At 42.0% G+C, this 17,021-nt stretch overlaps 1 protein-coding gene across 9 annotated transcripts in view; it reads right to left on the reverse strand.

The window, feature by feature from the left end:
• LOC122555777 (Rho guanine nucleotide exchange factor 4) overlaps positions 1-17,021 on the reverse strand; it is a 473,424-nt gene that overhangs the window by 23,922 nt on the left and 432,481 nt on the right. For 8 of the 9 annotated variants that reach the window (XM_043701907.2, XM_087993757.1, XM_087993754.1 and 5 more), the window contains 3 exons: positions 15,404-15,636; positions 11,094-11,223; positions 8,050-8,181 (listed from right to left, as the gene is read on the reverse strand). In XM_043701907.2, the coding sequence (XP_043557842.2) occupies positions 8,050-8,181; positions 11,094-11,223; positions 15,404-15,636 (495 nt within the window). The remainder of the gene's footprint in view (positions 1-8,049; positions 8,182-11,093; positions 11,224-15,403; positions 15,637-17,021) is intronic. The other variant, XM_087993755.1, reaches the window with a different exon arrangement.

Genomic DNA, 17,021 nt, shown 5'->3' on the forward strand with positions numbered 1-17,021 from the left:
AGGCACTTATAAATAGACGTCAAAATAAAGCTGGGCATGCTGTGAAAAATGGATAAAAACCTGGCTGAAGAGATAGCCTTTATGGAGGATCTTAAGGAAGAAGAATGTTGTATACAGGAGGAAAGATTTCAGATGAGAATTCCAGAGGTTGAAGTCTGGTCAGCTAAATGTATGGCTTAACTGGTTCTACTGAACTAACTAGGTAAAACAGAAGAGGTAGGCATTTAAAGGCGCTTCATGGATGTAACCATTTAACATCAACATCCTGATTAAAATAGGACACAATAACTTGGTGGTGAAAGGGCTTAAACAATCAACGGAGCTGTGGGAACTAGAAGATAATATTGGGAGAGTAATCCCATGGTGCATAAAAGTGGGGAAAATATACTTGACTTCACCTCTACTAATCTGTCTGCTGCAAATGCATCTGTGCGTGACAGTATCGGTAAGAGTGACCGTACAGAGTCCTCTGGGAAATGAAGTCACGCCCTCACATTGAGAATATCCTCCATTGTGTCGTGTGGCACCATCACTGTGCTAAATGGGACAGAGTCTAAACAGATCTAGCAACTCAAGAATGGACATCCATGAGAATCTGTGGTCCACTACCAGCAGCAGAATTGTACTCCAACACAATCAGTAACCTCATAGCCCACATATCTCCTACTCAACCACTACCATCAAACCAGGAGATCAACCCTGCTTCAATGGAGAGTGCAGGAGGGCAAGCCAGGAGCAGCACTAAGCACATCTGAAGATGAGGTGTCAACCTGGTAAAGCTACAATACAGCATAAGGAGCAAGTGATAGACAGAGCTAAGTAATCCTACAACCAATGGATCAGATCTAAGCTCTCCAGTCCTGCCACATCCATTTGTGAATGGTGGACAATTATAAATTCACTGGAGGCTCCACAAATATCCCCATCTTCAATGATAGAAGAGCCCAGCACTTCAGTGCAAAACATAAGGCTGAAGCTTTGACAGCAATAATATAGTTCCACCTCCTCCAGTAGTTCCCAGCATCACAGGTACCAGTCTTCAGCCAATTCAATTCACTCCACATGATATCAAGAAATGATTGGAAACACTGGATAGTGTAAAGGCTACAGGCACTGACAATATTCTGGCAATAGTACTGAAGACTTGTGCTCCAGAACTTGCCTCTCTCCCAGCCAAGCTGTTCCAGTATAGGTACCACACTGACATCTTCCTGACAATTTGGAAACTTGCCCAGGTTTGAGCTGCACACAAAAAACAGGACAAATTGAACCCGGCTAGTCACTGTCCGATCAGTCTACTATCGATCATCTGTAAAGTGATGGAAAGTGTCGTCAATGGTACTACCACCTGCTCAGCAATCACCTGCTCAGTGACACCCAGTTTGGGTTCTTCTGGGGCCACTCAGCTCTTGAGCATCATTACAGTCTTGGTTAAATCATGGACAAAAAGAGCTGAATTCCATAGATAGAGGAGAGTGATAGCTTTGATATCTAAGCTTTGAACATATGTGGCATCCTGGTAAAACTGGAATCAAAGGGAATCAATGGAAAAACTGGTTGGAGTCATAACAGGCACATAGGAAAATGGCTATGGTTGGTAGAGATCAGTTATCTCAGTTCCATCACATCTCTGTGGGAGTTCCTCCAAGTATTATTAAAGGCCCAACCATTTTCAGCTGCTTCATCAATGACCTTGCCTCCATCATAAGGTGAGAAGTAGGAATGTTCACTAATGATTGCACCATCCTGACTCTTCAGATACTGAAGCAATCGATGTTCAAATGCAACAAGATCTGGACAATATCCTAGCTTGGGCTGCAAAGTGGCAAGTAACATTCACACCACACAAATGTCAGGCAATGACTACATTCAATGCAAGGCAATCTAACCACCGCCCTTTGATATTCAATGGTGTTACCATCATTGAGTCCTGGGGGATACCATTGACTAGAAACATAACTATACTGGCATATAAACACAGTGGCGAACAAGAGTAGGTCAGTGGCCATGAGTATTGCAGTAAGTAACTCACCTCTGACTCCCTAAAGCCTGTCCAGCATCTACAAGGCATAAGTCAGGAGTGTGATGAAATACTCCCCACCTGCCTGGATGAATGCAGCTCCAATATCACTCAAGAAGCTTGACACCATCCAGGACAAAGCAACCTTCTTGATTGGCACGACATCCACAGACATCCACTCTCTCCACCATTGGCACTCAATTGCAACAGTGTGTAATATCTGTAAGATTCGCTGCAGAAATTCACCAAAGATCATTAGATAGCACCGTCCAAACTCACAATCACTTCCACTTAGTAAGACAAGGACAGCAGATACATGGGAACCCCACCATCTGCAAGTTCATCTCCAAGCCACTCACCATCCTGACTTGGAAATACATGGCCACTACTTCATAGCTGCTGGGCCAAAACACTGAAATTCCTTCCCTATGACATTGTGGATCAATCTACAATGGTTCATGAGGGTAGCTCATCACCAATCAAGCAGGCTGCTCCTTTTCTTGGATGATATCAAGCTTCTTAAATGTTGTTGGAGCTGCAACCATCCAGGCAAGTGAGGAAAATTCCATCACACACCTGACTTGTGCCTTACAGATGGTGGACAGGCTTTGGGGAGCTAGGAGGTAAGTTAGTTGCCACCACATTCCTATCCTGTGACCTGCTCTTGTAGCCACTGTGTTTACATGATGAACCCAGTTGAGTTTCTGGTCAATGGTAATACCAAGAATGTTGATAGTGGGGGATTCAGTGATTGTGACACTAACGAATGTCAAGGGACAGTGATTAGATTTTTTTCTTCTTGGAGATGGTAATTGTCTGGAATTTGTATGCACAAATGTTATTTAACAATTCTCTAAGGGTATTGTGGTTCAACCTGTAGCATGTGGACTGCAGCAATTCAAGGATGCAGCTCACTACCAGCTTCTCAAGGTAACTAGGGACTGGCAATAAATGCTGGCCAGCCAACAATGTCCACACCCAATGAGTGAATAAAAACAATGAAGGTTATAAAGTCACTGACTTAGAGATATACAGCACGGAAACAGACCCTGTGGTCCAACTCATCCATTCTGACAAGATATCTGAACCTAATCTAGTCCCATTTGGCCCATATCCCTCTAAACCCTTCTTATTCATGTACCCATCCAGATGCCTTTTAAACTTTGCAATTGTACCAGCCTCCACCACTTCCTCTGGCAGCCTATTTCACATACACACCACTCTCTGCGTGAAACAATTGCCTCTTAGGTCCCTTTTAAATCTTTTCCCTCTCACCTTTAACCTATGGCCTCTAGTTTTAGACTCCCCAACCTGGGGAAAAGACCTTGGCTATTCACCCTATCCATGTCCCTCAGGATTTTATTAAGCTCTGTAAGGTCACCCTTAGCCTCTGACCCTCTGGAAAATAGCCTCAGCCTATTCAGCCTCTCCCCATAGCTCAAACCCTCCAACCCTGGCAACATCCTTGTAAATCTTTCCTTAAACATTTCAAGTTTCACAGCATCTTTCCCATAGCAGGCGGACGTGAACTGAAAGCAGTATTCCAAAACATGGCCTACTCAATGTCCTGGACAGCTGCAAAATCATGTTTTATGTATGTGAATACACAGAATATAGTTAATAAGATTGGGGGTTTGCCTTGAGGGGTGATGATGCTGTGGGAATATCAGAGATTTGCTTCAAGGAGGACAGCACTGAGTGTGAATATTTCTGGTTAGAAAAGATGGAAACAAATAAAAAGGAGTGGTGGTGTTATTCTTGGCTAAGCTTCCTTAGTAGGGGTATAGAGTACAACAAAAATAGGGAGGTTAAACTGACCCCACCTAAGACACTAGTTTGACCTCAGCTGAAGTGTATTGTCCTGTGTGGCAAGCTATATGAAGGATGCAAATGCAATGGAAGAGTGCAGAAGAGAATGGCGCTAGGAATGAGATACTTCAGCCATGAAGATAGTTTGGAGAAGATGGGGATGATTATTTTGGAGAGGTTGAGGGGCAACCTGATAGAAGTTTTCAAAATTGTGATTTGTTAGAACAGAGTAGACTGGAAAAACCGTTCCTATTAACAAATGGCCCAAGAACAGTGTTTTGCAAAAGAAGCAAATGCAAAGTGAGGAAAAAAGTTTTTCACACATCAACTGATCTGGGTTTAGAATGTCATGCCTGGAAGTGTGCTCAAGAAATGTTCAACTGAGGCATTCAAGAGGGCATTGGCTGGTTATTTAAATAGAAATAACAAAAGGCACAAGTCTGGCACCAAGTCTAAATAGTCAGAGACAGTCTGTGCAGACACTATGGGCTCAATGGTTTCCTTCGTTACTGTAACAATTCTGTGATTGTATAAACTTCTCAATAACATTAAAACTGAGAGAAAATATAATTCATACGTTTTTGTGGCACTTTTCATATACATTCATTTCAGCATTCACTAGTAAGCATTGCTAATATGGAGCAATGAGTGAAACTGTGCTCTGAGCAAGTTTCCCACTAAGACTTATACTAAACAGCTGAACATGATTCTTCTTAATATCACACTTTTGTGTCTTGTTAGACAGGCAAACTGGCCTGGATTGAACAGCAACTTTGGCTGCCATTATATTCCAGGTTCCCCAGATTGTGAATCAATGAAGCACTTGCAATGAGGTTCCAATTTGCCTGTGAACCTTAGTGGGATTGAATCACATGTTAATATTTTAGCTGAGCAAAGGCTATGGAAATGCTTGTGGTTGTTTGTCATCCTCTTACTCTCTTACTAACTGTATTCAGAAAATACAATGTTAAATATCATCCAAGTCGATTTACATTCTTATGTGTGAATCTTGCTACTATTTTAAAACAATCATTTAAAATAATCCTGAATGCCAATAATACTTCTGTTCTTATACATTTTAAAATTCTGTTCAATCTGAAAAATAAGTTTGTTCAGCAGAAAAGTGCTAAGCTTTTTATTTCAGGGTCTAGACCTATAACCATCAAGGACAAATGACACTGAGAAAATGAGTTGGTACTTTGTTAAATTTATTTCTCAGTCTTCTTTAGGCTAATTTCAGTCAATAATTATTAATGTTATGATGAAACAATGATAAGACCATAAAACATAGGAGCAGAAATAAGGCCATTCAGCCCAATGAGTCTGCTCCACCATTCAATCATGGCTGATAAATTTCTCAACCCCATTCTCCCACTTTCTCCCCATAACCCTTGATCCATTTGATAATCAAAAACCTATCTATATCAGTCTTAAATATATTCAATTACCTAGCCTCCACAGCCTTCTGTGGCAATTAATTCCACAGATTTACTACTCTCTGGCTGAAGAAGTTTCTCCCTATCTATGTTATAAAAGGTTTTCCCTTTACTCTAAGGCTGTGCCCTCCAGTCCTGGTCTCTCCTGCCAATGGAAACATCTTCCCAACATCTGGTCTGTCCAGGCCACTCAGTATTCTGTAAGTTTCAATTAGATCTCCCCCTCATCCTTCTAAACTCCCATCGAGCATAAAACCCAGAATCCTCAAATGTTCCTCATATGTTAAGCTTTTCATTCCTGAAACCATTCACATGAACCTCCTCTAACATGCTCTCGGGCTAGGAAATATGGGGCCCTATACTGTGCACAACAATCCAAATATGGTCTGACCAGAGCCTTATAGAGCCTCAGAAGTAGATCCATGCATTTGTATTCAAGTCCTCTCAAAATAAATGCCATCATTGCATTTGCCTTCCTAACTACTGACTCAACCTGCATGTTTACCTTGAGAGAATCCTGGACTAGAACTCCAAAGTCTCTTTGCACTTCAGACTTCTGAATTTTCTCCCCATTTAGAAAATAGTCCATGCCTCTATTCTTCCGATCAAAGTGCATGACCTTACACTTTCACACTCCATCTGCCATTTCTTTGCCCACTCTTCCTACCTGTCCAAATCCTTCTGCAGCCTTCCCACCTCCTCAATGCTGCCGTCCCTCTACCTATCTTTGTATCATTTGCAAACTTAGCCAGAATGCCCTCAGTTCATTCATCTAGTTCATTAATGTGTAACGTGAAAAGTTGTGGTCCCAACATTGAGCTCGCAGAACACCACTTGTCACCAGCTTCTATCCTGAGATGGACACTTTTATCCTCACTTTCTTCTTTCTGCCAGACTGTCAAACTTGGACCCATTCTCGCACCTTGCCTCTACACCATGGGCCCTTATGTGACACTCGGTAGCCTCCTGTGTGGCAGAAGTGGATAATGCAGATTCTGGAGATTGGAGTCAAGACCAGACTAGTGCTGGAAAAGCACAGCAGGTCAGGCAGCATCTGAGGAGCAGGAAAATCAACATTTCGGGCAAAAGCCCTTCATCCTGATGAAGGGCTTTTGCCCAAAACATCGAATTTCCTACTCCTCGCATGTTGCCTGACCTGCTGTGCTTTTCTAGCACCACTCTAATCTTAACAGCCTCCTTTGTGGCACCTTATCCAATGCCTTCTTGAAGTCCAGGTCAATAACATCCATTGGCTCTCCTCGGTCTAACCTGCTCATTACTTCCTCAAAGAACTCTAGCAGATGTGTCAGGCATGACCTCCCTTTAATGAAATCATGCTGACTTTGCCCTATTTTACCATACACTTCCAAGTATTCAGAAATCTCATCCTTCACAGTAGATTCCAGAACCTTACCCATGACCGTGGTTAGGCTAGTCAGTCTGTAATTCTCCATCTTTTGCCTTATTCACTTTTTAAACAGGCCCTGATTGTCACGGTGGTACAGTGGTTCTCTGCCCTCAGTGAACCTCTATGTTACACTTTGAGCTGTGAGTCAGTAGGTCATGGGTTCAAGTCTCAACCAGAAGCTTAAACACAAAATCTTGGCAGGAATTTCTGTACAGCACAAGTAAACATCTGCACTGTTTGAGATGCTGTGTTTCAGATGAAATATTAAAATGAAGCTCTTGTCTTCTCAGATGGATACAAAATATTCCATTAGGCCATTTTAAAGATGAGCAAAAGGGAATAATACCATTAGCAGTATGGTAGCAAATATTTATCACTCAATCAACAAAACTGCAAACAGAGTATCTAGTCATTATCACATTGCAGAACGACATCTTCCCCACTGTTATCAGACTTTTGAATTGACCTCTTTAATGCTAATACTGATCTCTCTGCGCACCTTTTCAGCAGTTGTAACATTGTATGCTGCACTCTGTTCTGTTACCCTGATGCACTTGTATCGTACAATCTGCCTGTAAAGTACTTAAAACAATACTTTTCACTGTACCTCGATACATATGGCAGTAGTAAATCAAATTGGCTGATATGCTTCCTACATTCCACCAATGACAATGATTCTAAAACGTTTATTTGACTGGGATATATATCAAATATCAATGCATGTCCTTTCTTCTTTACTGTAGTATGGCTACAGGGAAAAGGATTTTGGGCTTATACACATTCTGGTTTTCTTTGCCTTAAGTCTGACCCTAATCAATAGTGATTAACTGCTATTGATTGACCAGTGATTAATTAACCAGTGATTAGATTTGGTAGAGATTTTTGATTTGACAAAGGTCTTCAAAATAATGAATGGGCTGGACAGGATAGATAAGAAGCTGTTCCAAGTTGTAAAAAAAAAGAAAGACCAAGAGCATAGATTTAAATGAAGTGCCAAAAAAGTAAAGGTGAGGTGAGAAAAGCTTTTTCACACAGAAAGTAGTTAGGGTACAGCACGCACTGCCTGGAAATGTGGTGAGACAGGTTCAATTGAAGCATTCAAGAGGGCATTGGATGATTATTTGGATTGAAGTGCTGTGCACAGGTAAGGGGAAAAGGCAGGAATCTGGCACTAGGCAATACAATCAGTACAGGCAGAATAGGTTGAATGGTTTCCTTCTGTGCTCTAACAATTCTAACCAGGATGATGGGAGGAAAACAGAATGAACCTTGACCTATTCTCATGAGGTAATGTTTTTCCTTTCCAAATTGCCTGGATGACCTCCATAATAAAGTCAAATTGAGAAGGCTTACGTAGCTTCAGATGGTATTTTTACCTTCTTGCAAAAGACCACCTGATGGTCAAAGAGGAAAAAAATTCGCTGTTTGCTCTTGGCTTGAGGTTGGGAGACTTTTGTTAATTCACCAGAATGGATGAGCTCTGAGCTTCGAGCCAAAACATCTTCACCCTAAAGAAAGAAAGGAAGATCTGATAAGAATCAATTTGGAATGCTTTGTGAGAGATCCCTTCTAAATAGGATTACTTAGCCTTTGCACCTCCAACATACAACATTTATGACAGTAATAAAAACTGTGTAGTAACTGAAATTATACCTGTCCCTCAGAAATGAAGCACCTTTGGTGTGCTACTTAACCTTAAAATTGACTTGTGTGGAGTGGGGAAAATATGCAAGCTTTTCTTCAACTGCAAGTATTGTGCCAGTGATCATATCACAGTTCATGCTAAGTTAAAATTGGAAGAGAGCAGGGATGTTTTCAAAATGCAATGGGTTTTCACAGTAAAAGTCCTTTAGTTACTTGTGCGAACTGGCCTGAAGCCCTACTTTAGACCAACAGTCAAATTGTTAAATCGCTATCTTTCAGTTGCTGCTAAAGTGACCATTTTGCTTATGAGCTGGCACTTTACTAATTCTCTCCCATTAGACCACAATGTAAAACTGAAACCACATGCACCATGGTAAAAACGCTGGAAAGATATGTCAATTCCTCCACAATCAATACCACTTCTCTAACGGGCAGGTCATTTATCAGCATTACAAATCAGCAATATTTCTTTTCAGTGATCAATTTCCTGCACCCTGAAACTAAATTACATGCTCAAGCACATTCTATAGGTCATTTATCTCAGGGAGATTTATATTGATATTGAGTGGTATTAGTTACACCTCCCTGCAGCTACATGGTAATTGCATAACAAGCAACAAATCATGGAATCAACAAAATGTTTTATTTCATTGTAGCTTCCAAGCAATTAGCACATGACACAACAGAAAGATAGATTTGAACACACCCTCGAGGATTCTTCTTAAAACAGAGCACTGTGCTAATGGTACAGAACATGGTTACAGCACCTCGATAAAAGTGATTTTTTTTCACACAACACCACACCTTCCATTACCTTGTCAGAAAGTAGGTGTAGGAGATTTAAATGTCAAGGCAAGTATTTGACCAGATGCAAACTACAATCTGCTCCGTCATGCAAGGAGTTTCGGGAAGTCCCTTGTCTCTTCCGTTGTAGCATTACCAGTGTTGCAAGAGGGCTGTATAAGTTGAGGAAATTGGAGGAAAATGTTTTGGTATTACTTAATTTGAACCTGCAAATGAGTGTTGGCAAGTGCATGGTCCCATCAAAGCAAACAGAAGAACTTTTGTGTGCTTCACATGTTGGCATTGAAGAAAAAGATAGAATTGTTAACTGCTGACTATCCAACTCAGGGAGTACCCTATAGGTTTCTACCTTTCACTCCCAAGTCCCAGGAATCCGGAATGGTTAGGTCAGGTGGATTTTGATGAAATTCCACTGAAAACCTTTAATGAATAATGTCCCCATAACATAAATGGAGAATATATAGTTTTTCAATTTGCCAATCTTCACATATCCAGTTTCATTGGTGAGAAGCTCCAGGCAGACAACTGGAGAAAATCAACTGTCCAACTCAAAATCAGGCAGTGTCCAAACTTACCCGAAAGCACTGATTATAATAGGATTATCCACTCCATATGAGGTAAATGGAATCTGTATTTAAATGGATTTCTCAGGAGTTTATTTTAGTTATGAGAATAATGTGAAATCATAGAATCCCTACAGTGTGGAGACAGGTCCTTCAGCCCAACAAGTCCATTTCGACCCTCTGAAGAGTATCCCACCCAGACCCATTCCCCTATACTATTACTCCACATTTACTCCTAACTAATGCACCTAACATACACATCCCTGGACACTATGGGCAACTTAGCATGGCCAATTCACCTAACCTGCACATCTTTGGACTGTGCGAGGAAACCACAGCACCTGGAGGAAACCCATGCAGACAGGGTGAGAATGTGCAAACTCCACACACACAGTCACCAGAGGCTGAAATTGAACCTGGATCCCTGGCACTGTGAGGCAGCAGTGCTCACCACTGAGCCACCGTGCCAAAATATTATTTTAACACCACTGGAAGAGAGTTAGCAAAGTTTCAAAACATTTGTGATGGCAATTATGAGGAACTGTTGCAGTAAGCACATGAATCAGTGAGAAGGAGATTCATGTGGCAGTTTCTTCCTTGATCAGAGTAGCTGACTTCCTCACAACCTTACATCTACTACACAGCCATGAATCCATTTCCTGGGCTGAGGGTCACTGGATGTATTCACACTGGAGTTCTGTCCGGATTCTCCCAATTAACAATCCATCCCTGATGCATCATGAAATGCAGCCTAACATTTGCAAGAACAGAGTATTCCTGAAGACTGACAGAGCCTGAGCAATACAGCTCTCAGCAAATGTCAATGCCTACCCATGTTAATACTCTATATGGTGCACAATCACGGTCTCCCACTCTCTGCCATCTCTACTCCCACACCAGGTGTTGTATGTGCTGAGTGCATACTAGAAGCAAAACTGAAATATGATCAGTGAGCTGACGCCAGACTAGCCATTAAATATATTTTCTTCTGATGGTCTGACCGAGTTTTCCAGTGGAATCTAGCCTATAAACTCAGTTTATCACTAACACAACAAAAGGACAAGTTATGAGCACTGAGAAATATAGTGGATCATGGAATGCTTTACCACATGGAGCAACCTTTGCAGAACCTCCAACAGCATATGAAAGGAAAATCAATAAATAATTGACAAAGGAATGGTATAGAGAAAGGATAGGCAAATGGGTTAGTGAACGGCTTCAGCTGAGAACTGGATCCAGGATAGTCAGCTTGGGCCAAGTAACTAAATAACTGTGGCGTTAAGCAAAAAAAAAGAATGCAGACATGAAAGAAAACAATTTATGCTTACTGTAAAGGAAAGTGAAGCTAAATCTACAGATCACAAGTAAACAAAATGTGTGATGATGGCAAACAGAGTCTGGGCTCCTACCTCCCAGTTCTCAATTGAACTTTGCCATTGGGCAATTTTGTCGAGGTTTTCCAGCCGCCTCTTGCGCTCATTAATCAATTTGGCAACATTCTTCATGGCATTCAATGCAGCCTCCACATCATTGTAATCTCTGGATGAAAGATATTAATTATCATATATTACAGGAGGGAACATACACAATAATGGAAGCAAACCCTCTGCAAATGCCACCCATTTGATCTGATATAAATCACTTTATTTGTGTGAGGCATATCATACGTGTGTGCGGACATTTATTTTTTTTACTGCCACCTGTTCCAGCTTTTCAATCTATGAACCTTGGACTTTAACACTTAATAGTAAGGTCCTAGGGAGTATTGCTGAACAAAGAGACCTCGGAGTGCAGGTTCATAGCTCCTTGAAAGTGGAGTCACAGGTAGATAGGATAGTGAAGAAGGCATTTGGTATGCTTTCCTTTATTGGCCAGAGTAGTGAGTACAGGAGTTGGGAGGTCATGTTGCGGCTGTACAGGACATTGGTTAGGCCACTGTTTGAATATTGTGTGCAATTCTGGTCTCCTTCCTATTGGAAAGATGTTGTGAAACTTGAAAGAGTTCAGAAAAGATTTACAAGGGTGTTGCCAGGGCTGGAGGATTTGAGCTATAGGGAGAGGCTGAACAGGCTGGGGCTGTTTTCCCTGGAGCGTCGGAGGCTGAGGAGTGACCTTATACAGGTTTACAAAATGATGAGGGGCATGGATAGGATAAATAGACAAAGTCTTTTCCCTGGGGTCGGGGAGTCCAGAACTAGAGGGCATAGGTTTAGGGTGAGAGGGGAAAGATATAAAAGAGACCTAAGGGGCAACGTTTTCACACAGAGGGTGGTACGTGTATGGAATGAGTTGTCAGAGGAAGTGGTGGAGATTGGTACAATTGCAACATTTAAGAGGCATTTGGATGGGTATATGAATAGGAAGGGTTTGGATGGATATGAGCTGGGTGCTGGCAGGTGAGACTAGATTGGGTTGGGATATCTGGTCGGCATGGACAGGTTGGACCAAAGGGTCTGTTTCCATGCTGTATATCTCTATGACTCTATGACTCTATATACCAGGATAATAAAGCATTCTAAATCATACAAAATTTTGGTTGGTTTTGCTTTGACAGCTGCATGAGTATGATAATGCAACCAGTTTAGGTTCTAGTTTCAGGAATTAATGCCTTGTCTTTCATTATAGTGTGTTTCTGTGAGTTATGATGGTTCCACTTCCCTGAAATACTGTTTAATTTTTGTACATATCATAGAGTCAAACTGCACGAGAACAGCCCCTTCAGTCCAACCAGTCCATGCCGAACATAATCCCAAACTAAACTAGTCCCACCTGTCTACTCCTGGCCCATATCCTTCTAAACCTTTCCAACTGATGTATTTATCCAAATGTCTTTTAAATGTTGTTATCGTGCCCACATCCACCCTTTCCTCAGGAAGTTCATTTCACTTGCAAACCACACTCTGTGTAAAAAAATTGCCCCCATATCTTTTTTAAATCTCTCTCCTTTAACCTTAAAAATGTGCCCCTGGTGTGGAAACTCCCCCATCTTCGAGAAAAGACATGATTTTATAAACTTCTATAGGGTCACTTCTCAACCTCCTACGCTCCAGTGAAGAATGTCCCAGTTCATTCAGCCTTTCTTTATAACTCATGATGAAGGATGTCCATTTTGAGGTAAGATTTTCTCAACCTATTAACAACTACATCTACAAGAAATGTAGATATTATCTGAGCCTGTGGACACAGAACAAAGAGCTCAACAAATTATTGTTTTATTTATACCTACATAACTCATAAATACATAGAGATTTACACAACAGAAAAAAGGCTCTCAGTCCTTCGGCCAATCACATTTGCACCAGTCAAAATCAAGCACCGAACTATTCTAATTCCATTTTCCTGCATTTGGTCCATAGCCTTGCATGCCTCGGCATCACAAGTGCACATCTGAATATGTAAGAGTCATAAAGCTGTACAGCAAGGAAACAGACCTTTCAGTCCAACATGTCCATATCGACCAGATATCCCACCCCAATCTAGTCTCACCTGCCAGCATTTGGATCATATCCCTCCAAACCCTTCCTACTCATACACCCATCATTTAAATGTTGCAATTGTACTAACATCCATCAATTCCTCTGGCAGCTCATTCCATACACGTGCCACTCTTAAATGTTATAAAGGTTTCTGCATTTACTACCCTTATATGCCAGAGATTTCTAACACCCTCTGGATGAAAAGGTTTTTCCCACATCTCCTCTAAACTTTCTTCCTCTCCATTTCTCAGTCTGTACTTAAATCCCATGTTTACCCACAGTAGTATAACTTATGGCTGTGAATCAATAGGTCTGAATTAGCAACTAGGAGAAGGTGAGGACTACAGATGCTGGAAAGTCAAAGTCGAAAAGTATGGCACTGGAAAGGCACAGCAGGTCAGGCAGCATCCGAGGAGCAGGAGAGTTGATGTTTCAGGCATGAACCCTTCGTCAGGAATGCGGAGGGAGAACGGGGCTGAGAGATAAATAGTGAGGATTAGGAGCAAGATAGGTGAGAAGGCGATAGATGGATGCAGGTGGGAGAGGGTGGAGCAGATAGGTGGGAAGGGAGATGGACAGGTAGGACAGGTCAAGAGGGCAGGGCCAAGTTTGAGGGTTGGATCTGGGATGAGATAAAGGGAGGGGAGATATGGAAACTGATGAAGTCAAAATTGATGCCGTGTGGTTGTAGGGTCCCGAGGCAGAAGATGAGGTAACTTTCCTCCAGTTGGCTGGTGACTTTGATTTGGCAGTGGAGGCTCTGGACTTGCATGTCTTTGGGAGAGTGGGAAGGGGAGTTAAAGTGGTTGGCCACAGGGCGGTGTATTAGAAACTAGTATTTAGCACTGAAATATAGCTTCTTTAGTACAATTTGTATTAAGGAACCAAATGAGCCAAATAATTACTAGGAACATAAACAGGCCATTCAGCCCTTGTAGCCTGTTTTATCATTCAATTTGATTATGGTTGATCTATAACTCAAGCTCATTCATCTGACATTACATAGCATCTCTTGATATTTTTTCCAACTAAAAACCTACGGACATCAGTCTCATAAGTTTCAATTGACCTTGTATCCATACCCTTTTGGAAGGAAGAATTCAAGATTTTTACTGCCCATTGTTTGAAATAGCATTGCCTAATTTTGAGCATAGCTCTGATTTGAGAGTTACCCATCCTCTTGTTGGATTCTCTAGTCTAAGAACCAACTTCTCCTTATGCACCCTGTTCAATTACGAAAGTAATTTAAACAACTCAATTTAGTTACATCTTAACCACTATAACTAAATCATAACACCCACATTTTTGCATACTTTTGAGATTCGGTTTAACATTCCATCAACCTGTTTGATTAACACTGGCTTTTAATGAGCTTTTAATCCAACTGCTCTTCCACAATTTCTCGCCTCTCACCATTCAAGTAAATATTTTTCCTAATGGATTCAAAGATCAGGATGATCCTGACACTGAGCCCAATTGCAGATCTGGACCCTGCATGGGAGGGCAATGGGACCACAGTGGTGAATTAGTGGTGAATTAATTGCACAGTGGTGCAATTAATTTTGGATGGCATCTAGTTCTCAGCCGAACTGGACCAGTCAACCATTAGAAGTGGCTTTTGCTGAGGCTGTAAGGGGAATGATTTGTGCACTCCTACAGGGATCATATACATTTCACTGTCAGGATCAGGCAGGAAGGCCCAGGTAATTTTTTTCTTTTATTTATTCATGGAATATGGTATCACTAAGCAGGCCAGCATTTATTTCCCATCCATAATTGCCCAAAGAGCAATTAAAACTCAACCACATGACTGTGAGTCTGGGTCACATACAGGACCGATTACATAAGGATGGCAGTTTCTTTCCCTAAAAGACATTAGTGAACCAGGTGGGCTTTTCCAACAATTGACAAGGGTTTCAAGATCATTAATAGACCCTTAATTTCAGATGCTTCTAAAAAAAAAACTGAATTCAAATTCCAAAATGGTGGGATTGCGAACCCAGAACATTACCTTGGTCCCTGAATTTATAAGGCTAGTGATAATACGACTAGGCTGTTGCCTCACCTAATTTCTAGCTTTGATTGTGAGTTTATCTACACTACTCTGACAACAGGAAAACCAAAAGTCAGTTTCTTGATTTAAAAATATCCACTTGGTTCACTCAATGAGTTCTCTGGTTTTCTTAAGTGCTGATTCCCTCCATGAGTATTACTTGCACAGTGTCAGCTCACTTAGTCCTTACCTGTGCTCTGGATTGGTGTACTTGAGCAACTCTGCCAACTGAAGTGGGTATTTGCAGATCTTCTGGACTGGTGTGAGCAGAAAGCCATCCAGTGAGATGTCGATCATCTTCTGAAGCAGCCGACATGCCTCGAAAAAGTACACGTACTTGTTGATCTTCATGAGTTTGGAGAGCTCGGTGTAAGCGTTAGGATGGTTGTTGCAGTACTCGGAGTATATCTGGAAATCTGTCTGCTGAAAAGAAGCAGCAGCACTGGAAGGTCAGCAATTAATTCACATGGTAAAAAAACTGGTGTGTGAGCTGGGCTGACCTTCATTATCAGAGAACCTCTCTGGGACACACACACCAACCAACCCCACTGCCCTGTGACCAAACATATCAACCCCCCCCTTCCCAGTCCACCAAAGACATGCAGGTCCTGGGCCGCCTCAACCATCAAATTCTTGTCACCTGTTGCCTGGAGGAAGAACTCCTCATATTCTGCCTTGGGACATTCCAACTGCACGGGATAAATGTCAATTCCACCAGTTTCTTGATTTCCCCTCCCCCACTTTATCCCAGATCCAACCCTCTTAACTCCGCACCGCCCTCTTGAATAGTCCTACCCTGTCCACCTTCCTTCCCACCTATCTACTTTACCCTCCACTCTGATCTATCACTTCCACTTCCACCTTCATCTACCTATCACATTTTCAGCTACCTTCCCCCCAGCCCCAGCCCCCTCCCATTTCTCTCTTAGTCCCCTTGGGCCCACCCCACATTCCTGATGAAGAGCTTAGGCTCCTCGGATGCTGCCTGACTCACTTTTCCAGTGCCACACTTTTTGTCTTGGTTATCAGCCCCATTTTCATCCCTGTGTGCACATATCACAAAACACAAAATCCTCAGCTTGCAGATATTGAGGCTACGCAAAGCAGTGTTAACATATACCAGCCAGACCCAGAAGCAGGATCTCCACTGGATTTCAGTGTTGCTGGGTTGGTGGAGAAGAGCTAGCCCAGGGTTTTTGATTGGTGTGGTGATTGGCTGTGATTTGATTTTGATTTTGATTGGCTGTGGTGATGGTTGTGAGGTAAGGTGTGGGAACAATGGGGGAAGGGGTAGAGTCAGACACCTGGTAGTTTGTTCACAATATGGAGGAAAAGTCCACACTCAAGGTGAAGGTGCTGCATTTGTAGAGTTCGAATTAAGTTGCCAATGAAGGAGGGTGGGCTCCCAAGCTGGGAAGCACAATGAGATAACCCAATACCTTTACCAGGAAAGATTGGCAATGCTAAGGCAAAACAGCAAGATAAATAGTACACTCAGATAATTGCCTGCTCAAAACTTGCAATGATAGAAGGTCCAGTGCTGTTAGCGCAATCAGCACTTATGGGAAACTCCTTCACATGAAAGGTTTTAGCCTTCGACCTCTCATGTCCGCAACTTAGTTGTTGGGCCTATCACAGAAAGCCCCACTGATGGCCTTCTGGCACTCGGATGCTGCCAACCTTCAAACAAAGCGGGTATGCGGGCAGTGCTGAAATGGTCTGATGCCAAGAAAATGACATCTGAAAATGGCCACGAAGTGTGGCCTTAACTGGCTTAATTGGCTGCTGTAGGTGAGTGGGCAGAAGTG

This window comes from Chiloscyllium plagiosum, unplaced genomic scaffold, assembly GCF_037043375.1.
Source record: "Chiloscyllium plagiosum isolate Xiang-an unplaced genomic scaffold, Cpla_swu_hap1 HiC_scaffold_13, whole genome shotgun sequence".
NCBI lineage: Eukaryota > Metazoa > Chordata > Chondrichthyes > Orectolobiformes > Hemiscylliidae > Chiloscyllium > Chiloscyllium plagiosum.